Here is a 25,456-nt window from a genome sequence, read left to right as displayed (position 1 = left end):
CTACACGGAGGACACAGGTGGTGGAAGCAATACAGAAGGCAGGGGTTGACATACACTAATGCGGAAAAGCAACACTAATGAGACAAACGTACGAGAGACCGTTGGAAAACCCGCGGACAGTCGGTGATTAAGCAAAAAAAAAAATACTTTCCTAAAAGTGAGCAGCGAAAACAAACCAATAAAGAGGCTATGCTTCAAGGGAGGGGCAGATCCAAGACTGACCAGGCAAGCCATTGAATATGAAGCAAGAAAATGAGTGACAATCACGCCAACGAGTGGTAATCAAGGGCCAGGCTTTATGCCCAGTGTAAAATCTGGTAAGCTGACCAGAAGTCTTTTGCAGTCAGACAGCTAAGCTGTCTGTCATATTCAACCTAAAAAAAAAAATGTGACTGAAAAGGCCAAGCTAATTACTCCTTCACCGCAGATAAATGAAACTAATCAGAAATTTGGCACTTAGGCATTGTGTACTTAGCAGGATTTCGATAGTGCAGTACTTGGATGCAAAAATGAAAGCACTATCACAGTATGCAGAGCAGCGCAACTTGGCAGGTTGTTTTTTTGCTTGTTGAGGAACGGATCCCTTAACACAGCTCTTGACTCATCTGGGTTAGAACATTTATTTCCTTAACTTTTTTTTTTTAATCAAGGAGAGTCTGTCCTGAGCTCTCCTTTAACTGACTCTGCGTCTCTTTTTGCAATACGTTCTTTCTGTGCTGGAAAGAAGTCTTAAAAAAGAGAAACATGGATTGTGAGGTTGCATTTTAGATGCACATGTTATTTAGATGTCAGACGTATATCAGACAGATAATTCTAAAAAGGCTGAAGATGGGGGGTAAACAGCCCTCACAACAAAGCAGTCACCCCGCATGCAATTACAAAGCGGTTGTTACAATGCATACCAGTACCTCGCAAGTTGAAACGGACTACTTGCGGAGGGGGAGATGGTGTTGGTTTTAAAATAGAACACCTTCCCTACTGTCCTCACAGACTGGAGTTGGAATAATAAATTATACTATTCCAACATCCAGCACCCCTCTCCGCAAGTCTTGTTCTGACTTGCGGGGTAATGCTATGCGTTTTTACAACATGGTTGTTGTAACCACTGCGTTGTAATTGCATGCGGGGTCACGGCATGCGTGAAAAGGAGGCATATTGGAGATGGAGCTCACTTGAAGAGAGACGTCAAAGTTCCCAATCTGCATGTTAAGACCCCTTGTGCCATCAAGCCCTTTCTCAAAGTTGCGAAACTTCGTCAACTTCGACTGTGCCATATCATTCTTCACATTGATAAGCCTTTGCTGTCCAGCCATCACTTGAGTCAACAGCCTAGGCATCTAGCACAGCAGTGTCTTGAACTCGGTGTGTGAAGAAGATGGTATCTCAGTTATCCGGGCATTAGAAACCCACCACAGAGACTGCAGTTGCTTGGCCTCTTCTTCAAACAGTACAGTCCTGTGTATCTTAACAACCCCAGTGTTCGGCTCAAGTAGTGCAGCCATGGCAATGACCATCAGTAGACTGCCTCAACGATGTAGGCATACTCATGCCTCGGCTGTACCTCCCAAGGACAAAAAAACATGGAGGAGCAGGCTTCTATAGACCGCTCTTTCCATTGATTCAGGCTTCCTGTATGGCACCATGATCTTGCCACTTAGCTGTGAGTACAGACAGCAAAGTTTTTGATTCTAGGGTCGACTTGTCTGTAATCTCTCCAGTTGATGTGCAGTTAGTGAGGGTCTCAACATGGGATGGTGAGAACTAAATATTGAGATTTCTCTTGTGCAAATGCAGATATTCCAAATTCAACAAACCGTTCAAAGGTTTCACACATGAATTCACCCATGCGATAATTCTTGAAGAATTGTGAAGAATAGGAAGGATGGGAAATTCAAATCTCCAGACAAACCTTTCTTGTTCTTAAGAGAGGGTACTCGGAGGGGCATTCTTTTTGTTTCAGTTAAAGTTTTTTTTCTTCCTCAACATCAGCCCCTCCAGTCTAAGAAGGGGAGAGCATTTGGACTCTTCAGGCAATAAGGTGCACCAAATGGCAGTGATATAACATAAGGCGTGAGTAGCACAGCCTTTTTTAATGACCATCATGATGCTCTCTGTTCATATTGATGATGCCAAGGAATGTTTGTGAGATCCACAGTAAAGGAGGATAACCTGAAGGGATATGTTCTTGTCTAAGGATCGTGTGGCCTTCATGGTTAGTTGTTTCTCAATTAAAATACTCCAAAAGCGCAGCAGGAGATAGACCATGTCCATGTCCCTAGAAGCAGATTCTGTGGCGCTATTGTAAATGAGAAGATAAAGAGACAAAATTGGTTTAGTTTGCAGAGCAGGCGAAAGTGTTCAACAGTCCAGCTTAGGAACTATGGGAAGAGTGTCATTCAACAGCAGTCTCACAACCCATCAGGAAGGAGCCAGCAACCCCAAAAGCAGCATCAACACTTCAAGCTGGCCTTTACCTCCAAAGGCAGACTCATTCGAAGAGCCAAGGAAATCTGAAATCATCAGAGAAAGGTGCCAACAGCCCCTTTGCACCCATCTGAAATAAAGCCTACTCCAACAATATTTCAGCTCGGCATAGGTGATGGATAATGTGAGGAAGGCTCGAAAGATTGAGAAGTTCAGCTTTGATAACGCAAATGTTCTAAAAAGTTCAGAAACAAGAATGAAGGAATGTGCTCCTCTTGATCAAAAGTAGCATTCCATCGTAGGAGGCCCAGTGTCCCCACTGGGGTCTGATATAAGCTTTGTTGCTGGTTAGGGTTTTCCTATGGGGCAGTGTACAGTGCAATGAAAAGGGTCAACCAGGAACCAATTGTACCATGGAAATATGCTGGAACTTAGACTGGTCCATCTAGCTTGCACCTCCCTCTGGTGCCCACTAACACCAGGCACCATTTTATTACAGACTTGTACAACTACTGTAATGCATTATCTTAAACTGAAGGAAAGAAATCAAGTACTATTGAAATGTAGTAGTGGATTGTGTTGGAAAATCTCCACATCGAGGCGGTTTGCCTACCTTGACTGTATAGCACCAAACCACACATGCTAAACAGGCACCTCTCCTGACATCATGAGTATGTGATGAAGTACAGAGTACTTGGCCATTAATTCCTAGGGTGAGACACTAGATGTCAGCCGTTTTTCTGTTGCAAGAAAATAAACCGATACAGTTGTGATTGTGCTTCTATGTCCCCGTGGTCTGAAACTTGCATATTGGTTCGCTTTTCTGGCAGGTGTGCATCTATAGTAGTCGGATTGAAGAAAGTCACATTGAGGATTATCTTCATTGCTCCTAATTGGCCATGTCTTTGATAGTATCCCAGAATTCTTCTCCTTTTCCATCTTTTCTCCAAAGTGTCTGGAAAGATCCTTCACCAGAGCCTTCTGTCTCTGAGCGTATACATAAATCTCCCTCCTGGCTGAAGGAAAATGCTGAAGGATGCAAAGAGTCCTTCCTTGAAAAGATTCTGTGCTTTCAATTAAAAGCAATTCTTCATTTATTTTTAAGAGAAGCAGAGTGATCTAAGGACATGTCAAGAAGGTAATAGTTGGATTTGGCAATATTGTTTCTTTTATTTTCTTCTATAAAAGTGCATTTTGTTTGTTACAACTTTTTATCATACGTCTTTTTGAGGCGTCTTTCTTCTTCCACGTGCCAGTGAATAACATGTCTTCCAGGGCCTTAGCCTTCTAGACAGGATTGAAGGTTTTCCTAATATTAACCTTCAATATTAAGTATTGTTGAGGTAAAATGTTTGCACCACCAGGCAAACCAATATAATAAATACTGTACAAGCCTGGCTCAATTACACATCTTGACTGTTTTGAACCCCATCTTTCACCAAATGCCATACTACTTGGATTCACGCTGAACACCACCGCTTCCTCAAGAACCTGATGTCAAAAACACAAGAAGACTTGGTACCAGCTCTCTTCTAAAGAAAGACAAACGTTTTTCTTCCAGAAATGGACATCAGATGCAAGAGTACAAGGGCTCGAACAGTAGGTCTGGATGGTGGTAATGCTCTACAGTATGTCTCCCAGACTCCACACTGGCTCCTCTCATCCAGGGCTTTAAATAAGACCACAGCACCTTTCATCCTGTTGGATCTCCATTGGTACCCCTTGCTGGCATGCATGATTTTCAAACCTAGCTGCACCCTTTACAAAGCCATAACAACCATCACCCCTGCTTATCTTGCAGACAATTCACCATCTCTGGTGGTTTACGGCTCACCCACAGCCAGGGCACCATTTGACAGCAGACTGAGCATTGTTAAAGTAAAAAAATTAACAAACAAGACAATGGGCCTGGATGATCATCCTGTATCCATCCGGACCGCCCCAACATTGCTTCAATTTAGGAAAGATTTGTAGACTCTCCTTTTGAAGAACACTACATTGCAAGGAATTAAACATCCTCAACTCTGCTCCCTCTCCTACTACTTGCTGATTATAACTTTGCCTTTGACCATTTACTGTGCTCCGCTGCCTTTTGAAGAGGTTTTTGCAATGCTATATATATATATATATATATATATATATATATATATATATATATATATATAATACATAAATCAGCAGCATATTTCAAATCTGTAGGAGCAGCTACGCTATTCTGTGGATGAGTGAGTGTTAATCAAATAGATGTCCCCCATGAGTCTCTAAAATAGAGTGCCATTAAGAGCTACCCTTATCCTGTTTCCTACTGTAGGTGCTAAAAGCCCATAAGTATTGTGGTGGGAATACAAGTTATATATGTGAATCCTACCAACCGGTGTTAAGTCTCTCTCGGCACTTAGTGGAGAAGTGTGGCTCACTGGTTAGAGGAGGCAGACCTGGAAGCAGAGGTCAGCCTGGGACCAGGGTTCAATTCCCGGCTCGGCGGGGTCTTGAGTCCTAAAATGTCCATGGACTCGACAATTCTCGCTACGGTGCCTACTCGATTCACGGGTTCAAACTCTGCGACTCTGGGCAATAGCTTGCTTAATCTCCACAACGGCCCCTCGCGGCGGGATGCCTGGCTTTCACCTTGCGGATACCCTGCCGGGGTTATCTCACAAGGCAATACCAGGACGGGTTCCCTAAGTAAGCGCTTAGAGACCGGTTGGTGATTTGCGCTATGTAAAATTCCTGTACATTACCCTCCAAACCATCCATAAATTAAATTTTAGCAGTATTATGTATGGGTGCTGACCAGAGGCTGCTCTTAGGAATTGCTTAATGGCGTACAACAAGTGATGGGCATTAGGTTAATCAAACTCCAAGAGGAAAAGGCACACAAGGTGCTCTTCCTTGATTGGAGTATGTAGCCAATAAGACGGGGTTACGGTGTTAGAAATTAGGAGAGCACGAAGGAGACTGGTTAAGGATTACAGGGGCTTTGGACTTTTCAGAAAGAGGCAGGAGGTAAAACAGTCAGAGGTGTAAAGGGAAAGGTATAGTCTCATCCATGTGGCATGACACATCTGCCCAGTAGGTCGGAGAAACTAAAATGAGAACCGAGAATAACAAACAGTAGGCAGTTACTTTTTCTTACTAAACATTAAACTACTCTCCTTGTTAAAATTGGTGTATTCTTGGAAATGGGTTCTTCAGCAAGGGATCCTTGCCCCAATTCTAGATATAGAACCATTTCTGGCGTGCCCCCTTGTTGCTGACCGTGTACAACTGTTCCTACCAGGGATGTATCCTGTAGAGCGATGGTGGGAATTACCCTATTTTGTAGATTGATAGTTGTGACCAGACCGTTTCATTTTTGTCACTCGAGTGGAGGCCTACTGGGCCTCTTAATGTAAGTTCTGCTTCTATGTCCTAACTCGGAACCTAGTTTGTATATGGCACATATGGTACTTGCATTGTGGATCCCCCTGTTCTTTGCACAAGATGGCGGTGAGCTGCCCTCTCCCCCATAAACAAGGGAAACTTATTGCTGACATTTCTGTAGCTGGAAGGAAGAGATCTAGGCACTGACAGGGGGACAAAGGAGACCAGCTTTTTTTTAGTAATTCGGTTATGCCTTTTCCCATGAGGCGCTGCTAATTAATCTTCCTGTAGCACTGACGTTTGGTAGATAGTGAGGATGAATTCTGGCACTGCAATCTCTTGCTTAGGGTGAGAGGCTGGCCACACCTAAATGGTTCCCCTATGTTCTTCACATGATCACTGTTGCTTATGATGGCCCTATGCAGAAAGTCCACACCTGTCTCTCTGTTGTGGGTACACCAGGCTGGAGCCTACCCCTTGTTAGCAGCATCCCTGTATGCAAATGTTTTATCTAGAGAGTTGCCTGGAAAAGGTACTTGAAGAAGAACCAGCCCAAACGTGTTCTGAAATTGGAGACCGTGAATCCATACCTCCTGTCTGCTTTGACTGAAGATAAGTGAAAGCAATGGACCCACTATTTCTTCCATTGAGGATATCCTACCTATATTTATAAAATACTAATTTCATTGAAATTTGACTGCTTATGTCAATCCTTAAAAAAGAGGCGAAGTACAACTTAACTCTTTTGAACAAAAACTGAGTAGTCTTGTGCAAAAGTCTCCTAAATAAATGGACTTATGGCAAAATTACATGAAATGCAAATCCTTTATTCTATGCCTCGTTTTAGCATAAAGTGTCCTTGCATCAATTTTAGCTGTGAGGGCCCATTTAAACAAAATATAGAAAACAGCTGCTTGAGTTCTGTTCCCGCAATTGTGGTAAGCCTTTACTGCAAGTTGTGAGTTTGCTATACATTTTTACCTCTAACATCTCGTAATTACACAAAGGGTATAATGGCATAATTTCGGGAATTTTGCTTAGCAAGCATTATACAAACAATTAAACAAGCACTCTTATCTTCATGAGAAGCAGTTTAGGTTGTCTACTCTTCATTTTTAAAAAGTTATTTTAAAAATCAGAATGATCACACTTTATGTGCTTCAAACAATGGACATTTATTGTTTAGGCAATCTACACTCCATCGGCTTAAACATTTGTGCAGCAACAGTTAGGTTCTCATTTTAGAGTTTCCTGCAGCACGTGTTAGACTAAGGTACTGTTGTTCACAGGACTATGTTATGCAGCTAGCATTGGCCCCAGGGTTCATCTTAGATTTGCTCCATGCACAAAGCAGTTTGGGGAAACTTGACTAGTTGCAGAGGTTCCAAGACAAAGGTGCATGTTTGTCATGCTGTTCAAATCAGTAGTACCTGGCTTTGTCTCATTAAGTTCGTCACAGACCTGTCTTTACCTCTACTTTAAAGCATAATGCTGCGTAGGTCTTGGGTAAATCTTTCCAGAATGCCTATGCAATCATTCCTGTGGATCCAAAATTTAGTTGCATTTGGTCTTGGGATTGTTAGATGTGTGAAACCTTTTGTTTTGCTCTGGGTCGTTGGTGGTTCTTTGGTTTGCAGGGCATTGCCATTGTATCACATGAACCTTAGGATATTTGAGCTCGGGCTCAATTCATAAAGTCACCCACTCCTTCGTTGTGCAGATGTCTGCGGAATAATTTCAGACTTCCAATTCTAGTACTACCTCCAGTATTTTCTTTACTGAGGTGTAATAAGTAATACGAAAATACCCCACAATCATCTTGAAATGCAGTACTGGGCTATAACATTGCACCCACAATACAGAGTCCTTGAAACACTTGTCACCTCCAAATAAATAGAGCTTGTTCTAAATGAGAGTAGAAAAACCATTTTAATTTCTTCAGGTTTATAGTCCATGATGCTCCATTGTAGGTACTTCAGAATTGTTTTAAAATTGTTGTTCATTGAATTTTGCCTAGAAGAGTATGAAGTAATTAAAGCATGGCACTTATCAACTTGGTATTTTACTGCTTGCGTACCTGTGAAAGCTGCATAAGTCTTTTTAGTATTACATGTTCTCTCCTCTGTAGCTGTAGAGGAGGCATGTCAGGTCTATGGGTTTCTTCAGATAATGGAGAACTTGCGTGGTTCCTCTGCAAATTGGCACATTCAGTTTCTTACTGATGTTTATTTTTTTTGTAGGCTTTATCTACTATCAGTTTATGTACAGTGCAACTTTGCTGGCAAGGTTTGCACCTTGAAAGTGTCTGTTGGCAAGTAGGCGATCCACACACTTCCCCCAAACACTAATGCTGCAGTGAAGTTGGCATAGAACATAACATATCTTTGAAGCATCTGTAACACTCATTCTCACTCCACCATTGCTAAGAGGTGATGCATATTGTAATGCAGACTACTTCTGAATGCTTCTGACATACTAACAAACGGTCAACCATATTCACTTTTCTTATCTAAATTGACATCCCCCCATGGTGCAACACAAGAACCCATAGTACATTGGTCAACCTAGAAAGGCATTGACTGATCAACCCAAAGAACTAAGGGCAGCTGAACAAGATCTAGTTAGCCTAAAAGACTTTGTAAAGCATTCAAATGTTATTGCACTCCTATTTGAGTACCAACTATAACGAAGGCATGCTAGAAGATTAGCCACTTTGCTATTGTGATGACAATATAAAGCGTGGACTTGCCTGTGCAGGTGTAAAAACCGAACCTCTTTCTTCATTTGTTTCCAGGTGTGGGCACTGTAAGCATCTAGCACCCACGTGGGAGGATCTTTCCAAAAAAGAGTTCCCTGGCTTAACTGACGTCAAGATTGCAAAAGTGGACTGCACTGCAGAGCGTAACCTGTGCAACAAGTTCTCTGTAAGTCTGCCAGGCGACCGGTAGTGAAAGATGCCCATCCATCCATCCGGCTGGCTAATTGTTTTACATGATTGGCAATTGCGTGCTTGATTGCACATAGCGGAATTTTGGAATTCGTTTGTTTTTGTTGCACCACACTCATCCATCACCACTGTAAGGATTTCAATTGCATTGATGTTGAAAAAAGATTAGTTAATGAATTTCTGCTAGAGAGGGAATGATGTACCATAGTATATTTTATTATATGTTAGTATATGTGCAGCCAAAGCGAGCACCGAGAATGAGATACCTTGCTGATTGGCATCAAGTTTATATTGGATAAAATAATTAATGTATTGTTCTGAACTATACACCTTGTTTTGACTTCCCTAATGGCCTTCCGTCACTTTTAAAAAGTGGAAACGGTTAAAAAAACATATCTGTTAAGGATTAGATTTGCTATGTGGATTTTGTTTCTATTTTTCCCTTAAACTATGAGGCCTGTGCAAGGGGAGCTCTTTCAGTGCTATAATCGTCATTCAAAGAGAGAGATGGAAACATGGAAGAAGTCCTTTGTGATCACTGCTGGTGTTTGAAGATAAGCTTTAAAAAGTACGGAAGTGGACGTCCTAATCTTCAAGACAACCCTTCTTTCTAAGCCTCGGATTCGGCTGGATGGAATAATTATTTCGCTCGGACTCAGAGGCCCTTGCCATGTCTGAGCAATACATCTGTACAGAGCATAGACTCCCTCTATAATATGGATGCCTGCTTCTATGACGTACAAAATGCAAGCCTGAATACTCGTCATCGTTTACAATGGTAGGATACCAACAGGCACTTTGGAGTAACCCACAGAGGAGGCATCATCTAACCTTTTTGAAGGTTGTCATCCTCCACAGTTACAGAGCCCTTGCTCTCATTGGTCGAGGTTTTTCTGGAACTGGTTCCGGATGCATGGGACAAACCCTTTTTGCCCCTGCACCCCATAGACCCATTACTAGACAACGCAGTTCTGGCCCAGGTGATTTACATTTGTGGTAGTTCAAGCCATCCCCAGAAACTCTTATGGTCCAAGTTTAATGCCTTTCCCCCTGCATTTCCGGACGAAGTTTAATAAACTGACCTCAGCCACCAGAGGAGTAGATTTGACAGCTGACAAAGTCCTTTTTACAGAAAAAGGTCATCTATCTCCTGGGCTTCTCACACTTAGTGGGAACTGGCAATAAATGTAAGCATTATCCTACTAATCGGACTGAAAAGTTCTTATCTAGTCTAGGACCGTCGAGATGCCTTTAAACCGCTCTTGTAGTGCAGACTGGGCTTGGAACACTGTGGCTCAGTCAGTCCGTGAGCATAGCCATCACTCTGTGCTGCCAGGCTTAGATGCGTTACAAAGGCTTCTTAGGAGAGGTCCAGATAACCAGCTATTGCAAGCTGGGGGTGGCCTTACAGTCAAGCAGTTCCATCAACAATATGAAAGTATTGAGGCTGCTCAGAACACAATCCTCCCAGCAGAACCAACTTTTGCAGCCACCCCAAACACTACAACATATGTACAATTATTTTTGGAGGAAGGATGAATCTAGGGATTCAAGCACCAGCAGTAGATCCAGTACACCCCAATACTCTGCCAGTTCGGCGATCTCAAATCTGTGAGCTCCCACTGCTTTACACTACCATCTGGCTGTGGCGGGGAGCATCTTCCACTTTTACAGCATTTGGGAAACCATCTCAATGGATCATAGTATCCTCCAAGCTAATTTGCACGGGCTATGCTTTCCCATTTCTTTCCTCACATCTAGAACACACTCTTCTTCATCAGGATGTGCTGTCAGACATACACTTTGATTTTAGAGGCAGAAGTTCTGCCTCTAGGGCCCTAGAAATGTGCATCTGGGAGAATGCTCTTCACTTCGTGGGCCCTTATTGCAGCATGCATCTTATTGGTGCCGATAGCGGATGAGGGCCCCATTGTGGTGCCTGAGAAAACAGCCCCAACGTAAAAGTGCCTCTACTGGGGTGCATGTTTTAGTCGTTACATCAGGATCTGTCCTGGTAAATGGAGCTCCTCCAACCTTTTTGTGAATCAACCTTCTACAGGTACAGGCTGTTTCAGTCACACTGGTCTGGGGTGCCTATTTGGTATGGAGTCTGCATCGGAGCAGTGCCTTCAAATAAACGTGCTGAAGCTGTTGGCAGTCCCTTTTGTCATGAAGGCACTTCTCCCTTCACTTACCTTTGACCTCTATTCAGATTCTGTGATTTACCACCACTGCTGTCCATTATATGAACAGCCAAGGTGTGTGCGTTTTATTGACCCTGTTTTGAGTGATGATTGATATGTGGCACTGAGCACAGTGGTGGGGAATTTTCCAGCCAGTGGTTGTACTTGCAGGTTCCAAAAGGGGTAGCTACTTTTCCCATTGGCCAGTCCATCACTCTAAAAAAATAAAATAAAAATATTTCTCCCTCATCATACCCACAATGAGAAGGACCTGCAAAGAAAAGGAGCGGCTGTTTTGACTGGACCCCAGACTTGCATGATCGTATTCCACAGACCACTCCACAGTACAGAGCAGATGATCACTTCTTTGTGTGGCTTTGCTGAGCCAAAAAGAGCAAGGCAGTGACCAAGTGCAGCAGTTTTAATTGCTTTATCCTCAATATGTAGATCTGCAATGCCCTGGTCAAAAATGATCCTTCAGAGAGCATTGGTGCCTAGTTCACTAGGGCAAGGGCAGCTTCTATTGCTCTCACCAGAGGGGATCCTGTAGAAGACCTCGCCTGTGTAGCCATGTGATCCTTCTTGCTTACTTTTACGAAGCACTACTGCCAGACTTCTCTATCAAGCAGGGACACTTTGGCTGGGATGTATGACGTATTCACACTTGCCAGTACAACACAAGCCTTTTAAGTGCAGACAATACAACAAACATGTTACCACGCGTTCCATCACAACAACTTGCATTAGGGAAGAGCTGAAGTTTGGAATAGTATATTTAACTACTCCAACTCCAGTCTGTGCAACACTAGGGAAGGTGTTGTATTTAAAATCCAACAGTGAATTCCCTACAGCAAGTCATTGTAATGGAACGCGTGGTAACAGCTCGATCGTTGCAGTCCCTGCATTGTAATGGCACTGCATTGTTCTGACTGCGATGTAAACACTGTTTCCTCTTTGGCTGTGCAGTGGAGTATGATTATATGGCATGATCTGCACTATGCTTACCTCTTGTAGGGTATTGCTTTGGGCTCATTCATTACCTTTTGATAACAATAATTCTGGTGGTAACTGCGTAAACCACTACTGGCTTTTAAACCAGTCCTTCTAGGACTGATAGATAAACGAATGCTTGTTTTTTGAATGGTAGACCAGAGTGTCCACATCACACCGGCTTTTGTTACCAGAGGAGAGTCTCTACATTACACCACTTTGGACCATTTTACGTGTAACAGGGCGTTTGTGGGTTTTGATCTGCTACATGCAGCCCATCGTATAGCAAACTGAGTGACCCAGCAAGTAAAATACCGTGGAGCCCAAACTTTCAGTACTATGAGCTTGACTCCTCATAAATAATCTATTCCAAAAACAGATATACTCCTTAAAAAGGAAAAAGGAAGGACATTCACAGCAGCTTATATTTTCTATAATGAGATCTTTGTTAACATTCATTAACTTTAGAGTATTTATTCACAGCACAATAGGCTTTCTTAGAAGCATTCCTGATACCCTTAAGAGGAAAGTGCCCCACTGCCTTCCTACACGCCAGGCTAACAAAAACAAAGGACACATTCATATTCTCCATTACCCCGTGTCCATCTACCACCTGTTTTGTCAACCACGTGGGCTGTTAAACGAAACCGTGCCATTACGTCTTCTCCTCCTGGGGGCATAGAGGGGCATATCATTGTCATGCTAGTTATTAACGCATTTTGCCTGGTGGTGGGCTTCAACTGCACCGCGCATGGCTCAGGAGCTAGATGTTGAAGGTCCTATGCATCAAATAAGAGCAAGACACAACTAACCTACTATCTTTCACCGTATTTTAAAATGCCTTCTGACCCAAAAGTGCTTCAAGGACCACTCTGTAGTTAAATAGTATTGCTGCAAGACCAAAGGCTTTCCTATTTTAACTAGGACTTAACACCCAGCTTTTCCAAGAAGAAAGCACAGTACCGGCTTCTCCAAGAAGAAAGCACAGTACCAGTGATTATCATGAATGCCTTTATTTATAAGTCCGTGTCCACTCAAGTTATTTTGATGTCCTGCCTTCCTATCTGGTTTAGAGTTAACCGCTGTCGACCAGTATGGCTTAAAGCTTCTTAAAGCCGAATGCGATCATATTAAATGCTCTATAATCCCCGTCCTCCTTATCAAGTGTCCGTTGGCACTCGAGCTGTATCGCTGTCCACTTTCTTTTTTTTTTGTCTCAGAATTTTTGTCTCAGACTTCTAATGTAGAACACAAAAAGATGTTTTTAAGCAAGTTCCCCTTTCCTTGTTTGATGGGGTTGCTCTTTTTCTACTGAGTGAATGTGGTTTTATTTTATTGCCACTAGTTGACTGAAAAAGATCCCTCTGCTTGCCACGTATGGTATTCACAACAGACATTCAGTAGTGCTTTGGATGCAGCAAGCAGTTTGGGGGGGGGGAGGGGGGAAATGACCCACTGAAAGCCTGTTTCATCTCGATTAAACTGCAATTTGGAGACCATTTCCTCATTTTGTGCCTGTCTCTTAATAAAATATCCCAGAAGGGGCATGTACTAGAACAAGGCCTGGTGCATTTAGGTACAAGTATTAGACTTTGCTCAAGGTCACCAGAGCAGCAATGCATATTGCTGCTACTGGACAGAAGGTTGTCTTTTGGCCCCCATGTCTCTATGAAGGAATTGCTCCATGACCGCTGAGGAAGAGCATCCTCCGGTCGCACCTCTTGGAGGGAAAGCATTGACTCCTTAAACTTGGTCGCTTGTGGTGCAATACCGGATTCACTTTTTACACCGGACTAGTTAAGGAAGGTGCCACAGAATGATCTTATTAACCTCAACATGTAGCATTGGAGAACCGTGGGGTACATCTGGCTACTGATGCCAAATGCCACAAGGAGGTTGAAAGACCTTTGGTTAAATCCTTCTGTCGGAGATGGAGTGAATGTGCCTCCAGTATCCTCATAAGTGTTACTTGTGTAGCTGCAACCAGGAAACAAAAGCTGTTTCCTTCCTTCTAGCAGCATTCTTTTAAGGCATTTTGATAAACACTTCAGGTCAATTTGCAATAAAGAAATGTCATGATGGTATGCTGCTGTAAGGAATGAAGAAATGTCAAACATTTGTCGATGTCAACGCAAAAATGCCACTTTGATATGACTCCAGAAAGAAGGATGAAGTCTACAAAATGAAAATAAATTAAATTACCCTCAAAGGTTGCAAGCCCATGTGCAGCGGCAGCTCGTGGAAAGAGTACATCGAACAGCAGCACTATTCAGCTTTCAAAACTCTCTATATCCACTCTGATAAAGACAACAACTAGAGATGGAGGTTACAATGTCTTCCTGGAGTAGTTGAAAAACATCCAACAAAGAAAGCCGGGAATCCTCCTTCTCCACTGTCTAGCATTGATAAGGTGTGGTCATCATGACTCTTTCCACCCGGCAAGATAGCTGTATGGTAAATATTGTACAAGAGCAGTTATCATCTTGTCACTTGGAATGTTAGGGAGCTTCACACGCCTGCCTGCAGGTACGGCACGTATGTATACCTTAAGTGGCACGCTGCGCACGTGGTGCTCCTTCGGGAAACTCCATTCTCACAGCCAGAAATTCGCAAGCTGCAGCAAAGGTGGCTAGGACAGATCTTTGCCACAGGCTACTCAGCATATGCCAGAGGAGCCCTAGTGTGGATACGCCCAGGCCCTCACTTCATATCTGAAGACACTGACATAGACCTATATGGCTGATATGTGCTTGTAAAAGGTCGTTTGAATGGCGTACAAGTAATACTGCGCTCCAGCTATACCCCGAACACTGAGTAGGGCCCCTTTTGGCAGACGTTGACTGGCTTACTGTCAAGCTGGTGCGACATTCCCTGGCTCCTGGGAGGAGACTTTAATGCAGTCCTGGACCGAACACGGGACCGGTCATTTCCGCCGCTGGCGCAGACAGTTGCAAATACAAATGCCAGAATTTCGGGGGAGTGGCTGAGCAGGTGGGACTTAACAGACGTATGGAGGGCTCTCCATCCACAGACACGCAGATACTCATACTACTCGCATCCACACAGACTGCACGTACTCATTGATCGCTATGATGCAAGCGCGCCGCTACTCCCGAAATGCACTAAGGAAGAATATCTCTGCAAGACACACTCTGACCATAACCTGCTGACGCTACAGGGAGAGGCAGGGCGACCCATTGCTCTCCTGTTGCAACTGCAACCACTGTCCTTGGAAGACACACCATTTAGAGAGGCAATAAGTGCAGCGCTGGAAACCTATTTCCCCACCAATGAAGGGTCTGTTGAGGATGTGGGCACCTAGCGGGATGCCGGCAAAGCCAGTGGTAAGAAGCCATAGCATTGGGTTGAGTTGGACCATTAGGAAGCAGCTGGATGACGAAGTAAAGCGTATTGAAGAAACCTTGACTCGTCTGGAAGCTGACTTAGCGCACGGCAATGATGTGCAATGCAACAGAGGCACAGCGTGCTCAACATGCTGAGGTGATGAAGCAATTAAGCTGCCTGAATTATGCTTCACTTGCTGCTTGCACATATGCAGCGGTGGACAGGGCAGGCATGCTATTTGCAGGCATGATTAGGCAGGAAACCACACGGTCGCCTATACTGAGGCTTCGGTCTGCGGAGGGGATGCTACTTGGTACACAGCAAGACCTACATGGTGCATTCACCAGCCACTATACCAGAATATACGAATCGATTAACTGCGCAACAATAGCTGACATAGATGCATTCCTTGCCCCTCTACCATTGGGTCAGGTCACAGATGACCAAAGTGCTGAGTTAAGTGAACTGCTCACACTGTTGGTAGTGCAAATTGCCATCCGCTTATTAGCCACTGGCAAGTCACCGGGGCCGGACGGCTACCCGGCTGAATATTATAAAGCCTGTACACAGGCCCTTGTGCCACGCTTACTGGCAATATACCAAAACGCCCAGGAGAAAGGTATGCTTCCAGGCACACTTTGCGAGTCCCTGCTAGTTTCTTTGTGCAAGCTGCACAGAGATGCAGAGCTCATGAGGTCCTATCGCCCGCTAGCGCTACTAGAATCTGATATAAGATTCTCGCAAAAATACTTGCGAGTAGGTTGGCCCCCCTGGTGCCGCAGTTAGTACATGTGGACCAGAATGAGTTTGTGCCGGCGGGCAATACCGCGTTAAATCTGTTGCGGTTCTTTCGTGTGGCGCAATATTCGGAGAATGGCTGGCCACATGCTGGGTGCCTTGTGTTAGACCTCGAGGAGGCTTTTGACACCCTGGAGTGGGAGTTTCTGTTCGCTGCAATGCGTCGCTCCAGCCTGGGGGTGCCTTTTTGAATCTGGTCAAGTTGCTCTACACATGTTCCACGGCCAGAGTCCAGACAGACCTGTATGTCTCGGGGCATGTCTCCATTGAACTGGGTACGAGACAGGGCTGTTTGCTCTACCCCCTGCTATTTGCGCTCGCCATTAAACCATTGGCGGTGGCATTTTGCTCCACGCAGGCTGAATGGGTTATACCACTAGGGGACAGTATACATGCCATCTCCTTATATGCAGACTACCTATTGATCTATCTTAGGGACGTGGGGCAGGGACATGAAACAGTTGAAGCCAAACTCCTTGAGTTCGCTTTAGTGTCTGGTCTGAGGGTGAACAACTGGGAGAAGTTGTGCTTATACCATTTCGCAGTAGCCACTCCCATCCCACACCTGGTCATCAATGGCAGAGTTGTCCACTGGCAGACCGAGGCGTACCTGTATCTGGAGATCCTGATCTATAGACACACAGGACTTTCTGGAGGGAAGCCGGACCTGAGCTCTTACAGCGATACGGGCGCAGATGGCTTTCTGGTCTACCTTGCCACTGGCAGTGATAGGCAGGATTGCGCTACTAAAAGTGGTGGTGCTGCCGCGCCTTCTTTGCTATTTCACAAACTTGCTGTTACACCTTAGACCACCATTTTTTTAAAACTCTGGATTCAGTCATACAGCAATTCATATGGCATAGGGCTCGCAGAAGAGTGTCACTAGCTAAAATGTACCAGCTGTCCAACCAGGGTGACTCTCACTGCTAAATCTGGAACAATATTCCTTGGCGGCGCAGCTCCAATGGGTAGCGCTTTGGATAGGCGCACACCAGCTGTCGGACACAGGAACCTGAGCTCACACATGCTCAGATAGTGACACAGTTTCGGCCGGGCAGGCAGTGCGCCTACACAGCTTTTGATAGGAGTAGCATATCGATGTTACCGGCGCAGTCTCTACATCATGCGAAAGGTCAAGCCGTATGCGCCATCACTCCCGATCCTGGGTACACCCAGAAGACTCTGGGCAATAACCAGTGTAGAGCTCACGTGCTGGGAAGATGCGGCGTACAGACGCTGTCTGACTTGTATAGGGATGGACGGCTCCTCCCGTTTGCAGAAATGAGGGTTCGGACCTGCCACAGGGGCAATTCCTCCTACATACTGAAATAGTTCGCTCACTTGGCACACTGTGGGGCGAGGTGACGCAGGAACCTGCCACCCACTTAACTATACAGCATCTGCACGAGCTGGGCACAGGCAGGCACTTAACCAAGTGGTTTGCGGATTCCCTCCGCACACATACGGCTCTGCAGCTTCTCTCCCTCCGAGCTCGATGGGACGCGGACTTGAAGGGCCCGCCACTGATCGGGACTGGGAAAGTATTCTCGAGGGCCGCTGCGAATACCTTGGAATGTTCGATTCCACCTCCTACAATATTGTATCATTCACAGAGCTTATCTAACACGGAGTGCATAAATAGATATTTTGATCGCACTGATGCCAAATGTGCGAGCTGCGACTAAATAGGAGCAGACCTGCTGCATATGTTGTGGTCATGTGTTGCCATCCGTACATACTGGGGCGCGGTCACCAGTTGCTTGGCTCTGTGCACGGAACGGGAAATGGACTGGACATGGGATCAAGGTATCTTGGGGCTTTACCCCAGACCCACAAACACAAAGTAACCTCCAGGTACATAGACTTAAGTCGCCAAGAGGCTGCTCATGCGCAGTTGGAAGTCTCCAATCACTACTGTGCTGGGCGCAGGCGGAAAGCGTGACTCTTAAACGGGAGGACGCTCTAGGGCTGCATAAGCAGCCGCTAGCTGTGGCGCGGGACGCAATACTATTGGACTTTCTCGTAGCCTGGCGGGACCGCCTGCAGTCGCCACCGGGAATGCCTGCAATTGACAACTGACCTGCAAGTGAAGATGGCCATACTGCATGGGCGCACACATACATTGTTGGCTTCCCCTCTTAGATATATATTAAGCCCACACACTGCTGGGTATACCATATGCCTGGTATGTATTATGTACTAGGAGGAATGGAGACTACGCAAATAAGATCCATAGACGAAATGGTGTGTTGTGGGGGAATTGCGGGTGCAACACAGGTGGGCATATATAAGTTCACTGTAAGTGGTCCAGGTGTAGGTTGTTGTTGTTGACTAAGCATTAAGTAAATTGATAACAGTACACTGTGATGTCAAGTCGATTGCTGGACGAAGATCACTATAACCGATAATATAGTCTGCTGTGTATGTAGATACTGAGCGAGCTATATCTGTAAAGCCATGCTCTGTCTTGTATTAACAATGTTGATCAAAGCAGAGAAACGAAAATAATGCACTGTAAACTGCAAAGTTGTTGTAAAATCATTAAAAACAAAGTTAAACAAAAATGGTCTTAGGTTTAAAGCTCTTAAGCAAACATCTCACCTGCAAAGTCCATGAAATTAGCTTGTATGAAAGACTACTGCGGTCATAAAACAGCAAAAGGCTTTACTCTTGCTGTTTCCTAAGAAAGCGATGGTACATAATTCGGATATATTCTGTATCAGATAACTGCAAACTGATCAGTTATATCCATGTGTTCGTAACGGGACTTGATGTCCCAAATATATCTTTACGACCCACTGTATTGACACTGGTTTGCTTTCTGGAATTGGAGATATTGCTTTGCACCATAAGAGTAGCAGTGCCAAAATTCTCTTACATAAGAGATACTCTTCCAATTTTCTCTTTCTTATGGAAATTTACTTCGCAGCCCAAAGTCTCTTTAATGGTTTTTGTGTGTTAAGGAGTTCTGCACGTTTTGGGGAAGAAAGTGATCTTCTGTTAGAGGCACAAGAGGTATGGGTTATGGATCCCAGTTTGACGCGCAGCAGAGGTTGTTCTACTTCTCCTCTCCAGTCTGCTGTTTGCTATCTTTTTCCTTGCTGCTCTCTTTGCCAATGCACAGTAAGCGGTGGGGCAAGTATTGAAAACCATCAGTGGTTAAAGTGAGAGGGGCTGAACTAGTCTTGTCACCTAGGTCAGATGTATCCCAGGTTTTACTAGGGCAGCCTTTTGCCTTATGAAATATGGATTCACTGACAAATGAGGTGCATAATGTTATGTAAAAAAAAAGATTTTAAGGTCTTGCCTATTGTGTACAATACCAATGTTCGCAGAGGATTTTGGATCAACCCGTTGCTTATGATTGGTTGCCTTTCTTGTCCATCTCATTTACCGGTATTTCATTCAACAGCTTTCCTTCCACTTCTTGTTTTTGCTTGATCCCTCCCGTGAAGCATAGTGTCTTTGCCATCTTCTTGAGTGGATGGTCTATATCTTCCATTGGAATATATCCGTTACTTTATTCTTGTCTTTCAACATGACATAAAATGTCATGTTTTTCTGCCCTTTTTTTCATGTGCGGCTCCCCCATTACATTCCCATCCCTGGTGCTTTCCGTGTAGCTCCCCACACTTCCCTACTTATTATTTTAAAGCACCGCAATAGTTATATTTTTTCTAACGATTGACTAAAGAGCAGTCTTTATTGAGTTTATCTCCTGCATTCTGTATGTTGCATTAAAGCCCAAGCCGTGGCCGACTAAGGCAGCATTTATGCCGCTGGAGACTGGTGGGCTGCTGCTCTCATTTAGTTGACATTTGGGGCAGAAAGTTGTACTCTGAGTTACTAGAAAGTTGTCTCTTCTCAAGGGCCATACATCTGCTACACTGGCTGCTGCTTAGCACCAAATGGCTATAGCACGGTTTCCTGTCCGAGTCGTATAGAAAGTAATCAAGTAATTTGGGCCTTGGGATGCTTTTTCATTTAAATTCTGACACTTTCTTAGTCTTTTCAAATTTTGTTCAGTTTCCTACGCAGGGTATTTGATAAATTAACTGGCCTTTTTATAAAGATCGAAAATATTGAATTGAATATACAGTATAAAGAAACCACATAATTGTGTTTGCTTTTCATTGAAGTGTTTTGTTTTCTACTTTTTTGGTTTTCCCGTGCTTTACAAACTACCACTGACTAAGCCAATACATTTGCACTCATTATAAAAGTATGACCTATAGATTATTCCACTGCTTGCTAGTACTGCTGATACCAACATACATGTTAACCAGTTGTATTGGAGGCACTCTAGGGGACCTAGGAGGAAGTGTGATTTAGATCTTGCCATGGTGCCAAAATGACAGTTGAAAGAAGATACAAAGTGGCACAGGAGAAAAGCAAGTGTTGCAATTTATTGTGGTTTTGCAGCTTACTCTTGGTGCTACTGTAAAGATAGTTACCTTCTGCATCTTACAGAATTAAGCGTACAAGTTGGCTGTGATTTCAAGGTTGTCCTTGCATCTTGTGTGAACATGTATAACCTGGTCCAATCCTGGCAGCCAGTTCTACTCCCATAAACGGCACTATCGTTGTATTAATCGCTACCCTACTTACTGAATTTAAAAATATATTTCGGTGTAAAAATGTATCCACAGGCTTCTTTTCTTTAAGAATGGTGTCTATGGAATTTCATGTGCGCCCAGTTTCCTCAGTGAATTGCATCAAGTCAGTGCATGTTCAGTGCCAACTGCCTTTATTGATCAAGTGGGTATGGTTTTTGTTGCTTTTACTGAGGGGTTTGTGAGGATGCACATCTGATCCCGTTACTGAACCTTGTTCTTTATTCCGTGTTTTAGGTCCGTGGATACCCATCACTGTTGCTATTCCGTGCAGGAGAAAAAGTGGAAGAGCACAACGGAGCTCGAGACTTGGAAACGTTACACAGCTTTATAATACGTCAGGCCAGAGATGAACTGTGAAAAAACTAAAACTGTTAAAAACAAAAAACGGACTCTTCTTGGTCCCTACAAATCTTTTGTATATTTATCTCAATCATGTGAATCGGTTACAGAATGGACATCTTTGTGTGGGTTATTGCTAGCGACCAGGGGTTTAACTTGAGATTATTTTTCTTATTACTTTGCGCACAAAATCTCATTGACGTAAATATGAAAATGTGTGAATTATGGTATAGGGCCCTGTAAGATTCTTTAATTTGTAAGCCTCCATGAACCTAAACTCTTTGTAACAACAAATCTTCAGAAACCCAAATGTTGCTTATCATTTTATGTTCATTTGTGCTGTGAAGGTGTTGGTCTCCAAGTGCTTGAATATCAAAATGATGAACATTCCTAGATGTTGTCCAGAGTCATGCTAGATGGGGGCCATTACATTTGAAATATTTTTGAAGGGAATACATTGTTATTTCAGTTAGTCTATGGGAAAACGAAAGTAAGTCATCCTATTATCACCATTCTTATTTTAGCAAATTTTTTGATACTTCATTGTTTTGACAAAACTGACTCGGACACTACTTAATAATCTATGCCCGAATGTGTGTGCTGTAGAAATACAAGTCAGTCTCCTTGTTGAAGCCTAACAAAATATCTCAACAAAAGGCAGAGTAGACAGAAGTGTCAGTTTTGTTTTCCTTTTACCATTCGAAAAACAATTCAGTTTAAGCAGAAGAATGTTTGTATTCTAGGGCATAATGTGTTACTAGTGACGTCAGAGGTGGGTTCATTGATCCTACTGCGTTGTTATCCATTGCATTACTATAGCCTGTAATCCATTCATTTGATTTTCTTTTTTTAAGTTGTGGGGTTGGCATTTAATTAGCTCAAAGCCAAATAATTTAAAGCCCAACAACAGCTGGGAGAGTTTAAGTTCCATACATCTTTCATGTCTGAAAGCCAATTGGAAGACTGGTCATAAGAGACTAATTACTTGTGCTGTACCCAGAAGTAGTAGTTGTTGCACGTGGACTTTTATTTAATTCAAGAACACGTGGGCTTTTCAACAAGTATTGGTTTCACTTAAAAGCGGTGAGAAGTATTTTCCAAAGTTAATTATGTATTTCTTTTAAAAGTCCTTCCAAGCTCTTCTAATTTAGCCACATGCCAAGGACTCCATCCTTATGGTTTTGTACGATGCCCAATATGTGTTTTAGTTACTGATGAAGGATTCAGGTATAACTGAATGGGGCAGGTGTGCAATTCATGGGATGTCTTAAAGGATCTAATTTAGTGGACCTGAAACCACTGTTAAAATGTTGATGGACTCTTATGCGTTATGGATTGTGATTTCATTGTATTTAGAAGATATGCACATGGCCTTACAACTGCCTCGGTAGCTGTATTTTTTGGGGTTGGGTAGGGCATATATTTGAAAGTGGTACATTTGTTTACACAATGAATTTCGAAATAAACACTTTTTAAGAAAAAACATGTCTTCTGTTTAATCATGTTCATAAACCATTCCAATACTAATGTGAAATGAGCATTGTGGAGAATCTGCTGTATTATCTAAAAGTACAGGACATGTAAACAAGATTTTTGTAACTTGTATCTTTTTGGGATTCACCTGCTGTGCATTGTTCTGCCATCTAGTGGTTGGGTCCGGAAATCTCCACTTTGGTATTCTTTGTGGTCTTCACCAGACCCCTCATTTGGTGTCTATTGAGACATCGTACTGCTTCCACCAGAAGTTCCCACCTTTGGTCACAATCTTCAGATTCTTCTTTTTTTCCCACTGTTAAGTCTGGATGCTTGCTGAAGGCTCTCCAACACGAGACTCCTCCGATATGGGTTGTGGGAGGCTTACATGGGCAACCTCAAGGTACGAGAAGTCTGGAAGGCACAATGTGCAGTACACCCCTGAAATAAACATATGAAAACATATCAACATCCTGGAATTAAAAACAGTGTTCCTAGCAGTAAGAGCCTTTCAGAAAGAGCTATTGAAGAAAGAAATATTGATCCTAAACGGACAATACCACTACCATGTTTTACATTGAAAAACAGGTAGGTATGCATACCTTACCCCTGTCAAAGCTAGCCCAAGAAGTCTGGAAGTGGGCAATTCAGAGGAAGATAGAACTAAACCGAAGTGCAATAAGAGATCTTTCAGCAATGGGGAACACCAGGAACAGATCTGTTTGCAACATCGCTGAATGCTAAATTTCTAAGCTTTGCCTCCGACAACTTCCTAGCCAACCCCTGGGGAAAGCACTGAATGATCAACTGGTCCGGGACATTTGGTTGATACCACGATTACACAAGGTGATTAGCGAATGCAGAATAAGCAAGATGATACTAATTGCACCACAGTTGGCCAAGCAGACATGGTTCTCAGAGTTAATAGAATTAGCACAAGTGAACTTAAAAAATTACCAGCTCAGCAGGATCTGTTGTCAATTGAAGAAGGAAGGCTATTATACCCAGATTATTTGAGCCTAGCAGCATGACTCTTGAAGACTTGGAATTCAAATAACTAAAATTGCAGAAAAGCACAATGGTTGTTCTAAGAGAAGCAAGAAAGCCAAAAACAAGGAAGTGCTAATATGGCGAAGTGGAAGAGCTATTCGCTATGGTGTCTTTAAAAAGGATTATGGGGAAAAAACACAACACAACACAAGATAAGATTGTGTTAAAATATCTTCACGTATGCTCTGGGCAAGCGAATATATGCATCCTGGAGGGTACACCTAGGAGCAATAGTTGCTTACATATGAAGCCATATTTGAACACGTTTTTTCACAGCACCAGTAATATAGAGGTTCTTAGAGCGAAGAGGATTGCACCACCCAGAAAGATGCCTGCACCCACATGGAATCTAAATGTGGTTCTCACACAGTTAATGAAGGCACCCTTCAAATCTTAGTACGAGGCCTCATTACAAATGCTTACCTTAAAAGACTGCATTTCCATTGGGTATTACTTTTCTGCGCAGGGTGATTGAAATGCAGGCACTTGCACTACAGGAACTATACTTTCAGGTTCACAAGGACAGGATTGTCATTAGAACAGGCCCTCAGTTCTTGCCGAAGGTAATTTCACAATTCCCTATGAATCGAAGCACACAAATTTCTAGGTTGTTTTCACAATCCAGAGAGACCCGCAGAAAGAACACTGCACACACAAGACGCAAGACGCACCATAATTCTTATATTGAAAAAATAAAACTAAACAAAGACTAAGCAACTATTCACATTTGCAAACCTTTTTCTGGTCAGACCAGTAACTAAAGACTCAGTTGCAAGTTGGATAGCACAGATTATTCAGCTGTGCCACACGTTTGCTAGAGAAATTGAGTTCAACACCTAAAGCCTATTCTATAAGAGAGAAGGGAGCAAGCATTGCATTTCTTGAAAATTTCCTTGCAGGAACGTAGTATGACAACAGCATGGTTATCTGTTCACACAATCACAAAACACTATTGTATAGACATACAGATGAAGAAGAAAGTGAAAGTGTAACAAAAGGCCTTAAAACGTATTTTTACCAATCTATGCCCATTTTCAACACAACCACCGCAAAATTAATAAACCCCTACAAAATCGATGCACAGAATGTGATTCCAGAAAAGATGCACGCTGCAAAAAGTATAGTTTCTTACCTTTTAGGTGAGGTTTTCCAGCTTGGAGTATTTTCTGGGTTCACAAGCGACCCACCTACCTCCACCAAGAAGATGGAAGGGAGAATCAAAATACCAGAGGAAAAAAAAATATCTGAAGATGACAACCAAAGAGGGGAGCTTCCGGGAGAAGCAGTGCAAAGTCACAAGAGACACCAAATGGGGGTCCGTCGATGCCCAACAACAATAAATTGAGAAAGGACTACAAAAGTGTAGAGAAATTCAGATCCAGTCACTAGATGGCAGAATAATGCCCACCTTGTTATTCCAGAAAAGTCTTCAAAGCGTAAAACCACGTGTTATACCAACAGGTGAGAAACTATGCGATTCTTGCAAATTGGCCACAGTTTCCTTTAGCAGTACAGAAGCAGATGTGAGCACTTAGAACAACATCAACACATTTAACCTGTTGTACTTGGAGATTATATTGAAAAAAGGGTGTGTTTTAAGTGCAAATTCTGGTGTTTTTGTGTGCTGTGAGGAGCAAAAAAAAAGTTGTCTTAGTCTTGTTAATAAATGCATAAAGGCACAACGTAAAACTAAATGCCTTACTTTTGAAAGATAGGCACGCATTTGAAGTGTACGAGAAAAGAATGGACATTACATTTTACAGTCTGATATAATCTGGTTACAGCAGATTCCTCACCTCATGAATAACTCTTACAAAATGTTATCATGAGCAGTAGCCCACTAGTGCTACTAAAGGGTGCCATTTGATTCCAATTACTATTTAATTTGTCCAGAATGTTACAACGTTGACCTGTATAAGTCGCTGCCT

The 25,456-nt window shown here is 43.2% G+C and overlaps 1 protein-coding gene across 1 annotated transcript in view; it reads left to right on the top strand.

Moving 5' to 3' along the window:
* The window catches only part of TXNDC5 (thioredoxin domain containing 5), a 61,988-nt gene extending 39,500 nt beyond the window's left edge, over positions 1-22,488 (top strand). The window contains exons 9-10 of the mRNA XM_086965003.1: positions 8,582-8,711; positions 20,901-22,488. Of these exons, the coding sequence (XP_086821129.1) occupies positions 8,582-8,711; positions 20,901-21,023 (253 nt within the window). The 3' untranslated portion in view covers positions 21,024-22,488. The remainder of the gene's footprint in view (positions 1-8,581; positions 8,712-20,900) is intronic.
* Positions 22,489-25,456: the final 2,968 nt, after the last annotated feature.

This window comes from Lissotriton vulgaris, chromosome 4_1 (assembly GCF_964263255.1).
Source record: "Lissotriton vulgaris chromosome 4_1, aLisVul1.2, whole genome shotgun sequence".
Classification (NCBI taxonomy): Eukaryota; Metazoa; Chordata; class Amphibia; order Caudata; family Salamandridae; genus Lissotriton; species Lissotriton vulgaris.
Note: the sequence above shows the minus strand (reverse complement) of the source record. Positions and strands in the feature narration are given on the sequence as shown.